The sequence below is a fragment of the Manduca sexta genome, unplaced genomic scaffold (assembly GCF_014839805.1).
Source record: "Manduca sexta isolate Smith_Timp_Sample1 unplaced genomic scaffold, JHU_Msex_v1.0 HiC_scaffold_2461, whole genome shotgun sequence".
NCBI classification, from domain to species: Eukaryota; Metazoa; Arthropoda; class Insecta; order Lepidoptera; family Sphingidae; genus Manduca; species Manduca sexta.
The window spans coordinates 1-7908 of NW_023593428.1; the positions used below are offsets into that span (position 1 = coordinate 1).

A 7908-nucleotide genomic window follows, 5' to 3' on the forward strand; every position below is an offset into this window, starting at 1 on the left:
TTGGATCTATATCTTCCATGTCATTAGAACTCCGTTCAGAATCATTGATTGGCTGTACAGGTTACAAGTACATCCCTATAAGGAAAGTAAGTATATTTTATTGTTTAATCAATTAATATTCTCCACACATATACCATCCTATCTGTAATGTTATGTATGCAACAACATAATTCAGTAGATTGCTATATCTTCGGTGCTCATTGATATATTTATTGATGGTCAACTTTTGATTCTACTTTCATAAAGTATCCCATTATAGCAGTGTTTTTTTCTTGAGAATGCATGACTACATAGTAAACAAATCCATAGAATACTATTTGAATTAATCAATATTTATTACTATGACCCATTTATTTGATTGATACAAACCTATATGGAACATTTGTAATGTTTTATGAATGCCTATACTAAGGCACTACACACATATTATTATAATTTATTGTAATTGGATAGAAGCTGAAATGAATTCATTAGGTTATTACAGGTTATTCATATTTACCATGTTATAAATGAATATCACCTTTATGGACAATATTCAGTCTTCAGCTGCTTTTATGGTGTGTAATACAACTATACTACAGTAGGTTATTCAAAACCCAAGCTGGCCATAGTGATATTGGGGTTGCTACTGTAGTATCAGCCTGGAATCTTGAATTGTAACCCGATATGGCGATAGACTCGTTTTCTATCTTGGGACGGAATACACACGGCGGAAGAGGGTTTATCAGTTGCCGCTCTGACTACCCTTCGGGGATATAAGGCGTGTGTGTATGTATGTGTATTCAGTTGTAATTTTCATCGTGTTCTTTTATATTTATATTTTTATGTTAATAAGTGGTTCTGCGCAAAGGTATAATACATAGGTGACTTTCTTAACTAAAATGCACTTCATTATGGATGACATTCACAGGTGTTTTTCTTGTTGGTAACATGTTTGCTACTTTTAGGGTTCCGTTTCTTAAAGGAACGCTTATAGGATCACTTTGTTGTTCAACTGTTTGTCTGTCTGTGAAGAATCTTTTCTCAAGAATGTGTTATCTGGTCTTTTCTCATGTAAATTTTTTTTATAGCCATGACCTTAAATGTTGCATAGTTTGCAATTTCATAAGGAAATCGAAACTAATAGGGTACTTCCTTGTCGTCGACTTTAAATTATGAAAATTGGTAAAAAATCTGAATACAGAAAATATGTAAGTAGGTACTATACTATATACTTAGATAGCTTCTCTACAAGTTTGTACGGGAACCAGTGGCGAAAGGTGTAATTTTCCAAAAGGGATCCCGACCCAATACATAGGTACTTATAAGCATATATACTGTTTGCAAATCGTTCTGATGATAATTAGATTCTACATAAAAGGTAGCCGGTAGAAATTGGGTTATATGGACCTCCGCCACTACGGGAACTTTGCCCAGTTTTTTCATTAGACACATTAAAAATAAAATAAAAAAAATACAAGTAAAAAAATGCAGCTATATTAGTTCCTTCTACTGAGAAAAAAGCATAGAGAACACTAAATTTATATCAATTATCAATTTTCGTCGCCGATTCTAACATAAAAATATTGTAATTAAACCATCTACCCAACTGAAACAATCGTTAAAACTTATCAAATTTCCATCAACCTTAATACCCACAATTTCAAAGTAAGAACCTTCAATCTAATTATAAATAAGTACTAATTACTTACGTAGCTGATAAAATGATAAACAATAATATAACATTAAAACCTTATCATGCATAATTTGAAACCAACATGTAGCCTCTGGTTACGTAAAACAATTTAGTTATAGTACTTACTTCATTTGCTTAAATATCTTTTTATTACAATACTAATCAGCTTCTGAACACATTAAAGTTTATTTCATTGTTTATTTGACTATTTATTTGTAATTAGTCAATTAATTTGAAATTCATAGAATTTTATAATGTGTTGATAAATTCTGAATAAACAAAATAGCATTACACACGCTTTGTGATAAAATTATACTTAAGTTTTGTCCATTTTCCTGGTTATAACACCAAAGTTATTTTAGAATGGATATTGTTTTAAGACAACTATATTTTTTTTAAACATAAGGTGAGGGGGCCTTATTCCGTCCACAGGGCCATATCCGTCTTTCTGCAATTACAGGCTTTATTATTGTAGGACAGCTTTGATAGCCGTATAGGTAAATAAGTGATTTTTTGAGACTCTTATCTGTACGGCTATCGAAGCTGTCCTTCGAATAGAACGCCCGCGATTACAAAAAAATGGATTCGCCTCTATAGACAAAATAGGGTCCCCTAAATTTACTTTTTTATCATGGTATTTATATCAAACAAGGATTTATCTAATTTGATATTTAACCATTTACTGTACCCTTGAATCTTGTTACATCAGAGGTGTAACTTGCTTGATGTTTATTTTTTCTTTACATTATTAGTAAATATCAACAAAAAATATACACTTGTGCCCTTGTGTTAGTTAAAACCAGTTCGTTGACATTACAGTGTCTCCTAGAAACTTGTTAAGCAAATAAATAATAAGTGTATGTGATAATTGCATCACTTTGTATAACTGACTTACATACCTTATATGTTAAGAACTGGGAAAGAATTTTACCCTAAATACACACACACACACACACACACACACACACACATCACGCCTGGGTTCTCAAAAGGGTAGAAGTCTAGGGCACCAGCTTTTGCCTGTGTTCGGACTTGTGATGTGATAAGGCTGTGGCGGTACAATCGATGCATACACCGCCATCTAAAAGGCCTATAGCCATATAGGATACAAATTCCAGACGCGGGACTGATATAGCAAAAAAAACACAAAATAATTTGCCTCCCCTGGGATTTGTGCCCGGGACCTCAGAGTGTGGTACCGCGCACGTCGTCAGTACTATTATAAGTAAATGGAAAACTTAGTGATTACTGATTATATATTTTGGATGTTTGTATGAAGTAAATGCAAAAACCATAGTTCTGATTTGAATGTTTGTCATACAGATAGATCAAGCCCTGAATAAAGATATACAGTCTTACTTATAAACTTGTTTTAGCGTTAAGAGGTGCTTAAGAATTACGTAAATAGCTGTCAAAACCATCACCGGTTTCCTAGTTTAAACCTTATTAAGAGGCAAAATGGCGGTATTTGACTTACAGCTGATCGAGTAAATTTGTGTAACTAAGCTTTGCAAAATTTTTATAAGTAAGACTGATAATATCTAAGTTACTTTTATCTTGAAAAAGTATATAGTCGTACGCACTGAAAAAAAAATCATACATCTTTTGGTTTCAGCGGGAAACATGTCGATATGCGGATTCCAGGGATCATCGACGATAAACATGGATTTAGAAGTGACTGACTCAATGTGCCACTATCGTTGTGGTCATTTGGCGATGACTTACACTGGACTCTGTATATTGCTGGCCCTGGGCGACGACCTGTCCAGGCTAAACAGGAAAGCTATCGTCGAAGGTGAGTTTTGTCGAACTTACGAACCGCCGTCATAAGTATGCTGGTGGTAGGATATATTTTATATCCGCCCGGATAGCGACCACCGTACACAAGGTGTTAAATCCGCCATAGTGGCCCACGTAAGCGTGTCGCGTTCCGAAATCAGCCTGTGTATATTCGGTTCAAAGGATCGGCATAGTCGTGTTGACTGCCGAGGGGTAATTGTCACTCGTCGGTCGACATTCTATTGGCCTCCACAACCCAAGGCTCTAGTCTTCTGCTGTGATAAAATACAAAAACTAGTTTTATTTTAATATCTTATATTCAGTAAGAAATCATTTATCATCTCGTCAGTAGATACACTATTTGAACAACACTCCATTTACCACTATGCGCAGTGGTGTGGCCTTGCCCATATAACATATCTATATAGAAAGATGTTTAGATGTAATCTTAAGCAAATAGCATTAACTGGTAGTTAGAAGATTCGTTTGTTTACGTGAATTTATAGCGTTGCGTTACCTTGAATTTTATTTTTAAATAATATGATTCAACGCTTGATGACTCGTATGAAGTAAATGCGGTATCATTAAAATACAGTCTTATTAATGTACTGGATTGCGATTCTTTGAGATTTTCCTCAATTTGTTTGTACGTTTAATTCAATAAGGTTGAATATTTTGATGGCTTCCTTGCACTAGGTCGTATCTAAATCAAACAGTATACTTTTACAGGCGAACTCTTTAAATTAATAATATTATTTTAATCAAAATTTAAAACATTTTTCAACCATGTTTTCAATTATTGATTATAGATAAAAACATAGAGTAGTAGAAGCCCCGTGGACAATCACAATGACTTTGTGTCATTTAATTTTTTTTAGTCAGAGAGGAGGTTTTTTAGTTAGGGAGAGAAACTAATGGCAACATTTGTTTAAAATCATAAACTTTATTCAATGTATGGTAACAACACAATGGACTTGCAAAGGGGTCTCCAAATTAGACTATATCTTGTTGGGTTTACAAATGATATAATTAGTTTTTCTCTTCTAATAAATTTATCACTAAATATAATGAAAGTAGAAATAAATATTTTTTATCTTTTATTAATTATACTACAATTTCTTTTTTTTTTTAATTTTAAAGGAGTAAAGGCGTTACAGACAGTTGAAGGCAACTTCGCGGCGACGTTGTCGGGCTGCGAGTCGGACATGCGCTTCGTGTACTGCGCCGCGTGCATCAGCTACATACTCAACGACTGGTCCGGCTTCGACATAGAGAAAGCCACAGATTATATATTGAGGTCAATTGTAAGTATTTACATCATGTAGAGTTTTAAGGCAACGGAATACTATTAAGTCCTTATTTTTGGAGCGACTCATAGCGTAACCTATACGATACTAATGCCATCTATTTTAGAAAAATCTGATTAAAAGTTCTATTATTTTCCATAGGAGCAACTTATGTGTCTATCAAAGACATTGTCTATCCATGTGTCAAATTACATTTACATTCGTTTATCTGTCTATGAGTTCACTTCTTACAAACAATCTAACATTTTCACACACTTTCGCATTTATTAAGTAACACAATATGCAATTTTGGGGAAGTCTAGTAAAATCTTCACGGAATCCCCAGATTGCTTAAAAACCACATGAAAGACATTTTTAGAATACTTGTCAAATGTCATAAATTGTATCATATTAGTTGTATTATTTTAAAAATAATTAGAAACGTTTTCTTTTCTCAGAATTACGACTACGGCATCGCACAATGTCCCGAATTAGAGTCCCACGGCGGCACAACATTCTGTGCACTGGCAACACTCGCGCTCACCGACCAAATGCACAGACTATCCGACCAACAAGTGGAAGGTCTGAAACGCTGGCTCTTGTTCCGACAAATCGACGGGTTTCAGGGTAGACCGAACAAACCAGTCGACACGTGTTACAGTTTCTGGGTAGGTGCTTCGTTGAAAATATTAGACGCGTTACAATATTCGAACTATGGTAGCAACAGACGGTACGTATACGAAACTCAGGATAGCGTTGTGGGCGGCTTTTCAAAATGGCCCGACACCTGCACGGATCCAATGCACACATATTTAGGTTTAGCCGGCTTAAGTCTTATCGGTGAGAATGGTCTGCTAGAAATTGAGCCCACATTGAATATTACCAAGCGGGCTCATACGCATCTGAAAAGCCTCCACCAGCAATGGGCCGAGTCATAGCTCAGTAAGGCTTTATGATTTACCTCGTTTCACAAAGATTAACGTTTAGTTTACATATTTATTAACGGGTACGAGTTGGTGCTTTGAGTGTGTTAGTCGAAATTGTTCCAGTGTCGGTGACCGTTTTACCATCTCGATAATGAATATTGTTTTTGTATACAACGCGTTTTATCCCCTCTTAGGTAGGCGGAGGCGCAACCTCTGCACTCAATTTTCGCCGCGTGTACTTCCATTTTATGTTGTGATAGTGGCGAGCCTATCGCCATATTCTGCACAAATTCCTGACTCCAGTCTTATACTGGGCAGAAAATCTAATATCACTTTTCCCGGTCCAGGATTCGATTCCAAGACCTCAGATCGGTAGTGGTATCGAGTACGCGATACAACTACGCCACTGAGGCAGTCAGGCATTATTATTGTAGACTTCGATCGGTCGTAAAACTATGCCAAATATTTTTACAATGTACGTATAGGTCGGATTTCATATACCGTCGACTTTATATTGGGCCGGGTTAAACTATTTTGTTATTATTGTATCGAATGGAACTGCTATACAATTAAATACCACAAAATACGGTCATCGAACAGTGCTGTGCGCGTACCAAAGTGCGTATCCTAAGTTAATAGTTACCCACTGTAAACTATTTTAGTTTCGAAATGTTTATACAAAAATAAATTATATGGCATAATTTTGAATTGAACTTTTTAGTACTTAGCATATTTTCTATGAATAAATAGGTGCTAGCTAGGTAATTTTTACCTAACCGTATGAAATAAGCAACAACGATTTATATATTTTTCTTCTATTGTGTAGTACAATAATGAAGTGTCGTGCCATGTGGGTAGCTCTAAATGTACTGTGTTGCTAGTTGAAAAATATAATTTATATCCACCAGTGGCGAAGGGAGAAATTTTACAAAGGGAACCTGACAATACTATAAAGGTACTAATATGTATAAAAGCGGTCTGCAAATCGTTCTAATGACAATTGCAGATTTCATGCTAGTTACGAAAGGCAAGTCGGTAGGATTCGGGTTATTTGGACGCTTCGGCACTGTTTTAAAATAGTTTTTTCCATTAACAAATCTTGAGTATAAATGATCACATTTGACAAAGAGGCTCATGTCCTATGTTAGGAGGCATCCTATCGTATGGATAGATAGAAAATCCTATCTTTAATCCTATGGCCAGATACTTTAACCCGTCGTCAAAAAAAAATCATATTCCCTATTTATCCCCACCGATAACGATAATTAAGTTATTTTTATTTTTATTTTGTAACAGTTATGTATGTTCAAGTACTCCCCTTCAAGCTTGCCATGGATCATATTAGGAAATTTATGTATTTAAAAATCAAGTCTTCCTTTTTAATTATGCCGAATTTGACCAAAAGGTGAAGGTTATTTTCGATTGTATTTTACTACTAGCAACACTCGGCAGTGAGTCTGGGTCAGTAGTTAGACGTGTATCAAATTATTGCACAAATTATAAATATAATCATAAGGCATTTTTTAAGAAAAATAGAAACAGGTTTTGATTACGCCTTTTTATATTTTTTTGTATTGAATTGTGTATTTTTATTATATTGTAGCTGCGCCAAACTTGACTTAATTGGGGTATGAATGAAATTCTCACTCAGTAGAAAAAAACATAACATATTATTAAGCTCCATAAGTCGAAGTTGATTGATTAAAATGCTTTTGTTTAGTACTCAGGCGAATAATGTAACACCTCATAATAGAACAACATATTTTTATTTTACTGAAAATCTATGGAGGGTGTAGGAAAGGAGCATCATCTTGTATGGAGGACAAGTTGAAAAAGTGTTTAGCGCTAAGCTGCTAATTATAACTCAAAAATCCACCACAACAGCGCTAGCGTAGCAAGCGGGTATGATTTTGGCGTCACCTTAATTTGGTGCTATTCGACGGATACTCTTTCATACACAAGAAGGTTGGTTCTCTTTGTTTCTACCCTCCATATGTAAAACACAGAGTACAGTGCCTTTGCTTCTGCATTTATTGGGCCAGAACATGTCGCTACAAATCTAACTGTCAGCGCCATCTATTATTTGTGCCCTTTTTACAAGTTTAACTACGTGTCTAAATAAAACCGCGGGAACCAGAATGGTTAATGCCTGTTTTTACTAACCATTGCCATATTCGTTGATCACTATCAGAAATGATCATGATAGCTTAGTGTAACTGTTTTATTGCACAAAATGACTATA

The 7908-nt window shown here is 35.1% G+C and overlaps 1 protein-coding gene across 1 annotated transcript; it reads left to right on the forward strand.

The window, feature by feature from the left end:
• Positions 1–8: 8 nt before the first annotated feature.
• Positions 9–7661, forward strand: LOC119192188 (geranylgeranyl transferase type-1 subunit beta-like; the record flags this gene model as incomplete). The annotated part of the gene is given in 5 exon segments (XM_037446022.1): positions 9–33; positions 36–86; positions 3291–3470; positions 4595–4758; positions 5199–7661. Coding segments are annotated over 5 exon segments (900 nt in total), but the record flags the coding sequence as incomplete, so codon positions are not given.
• Between the last annotated feature and the right edge of the window lie 247 nt (positions 7662–7908).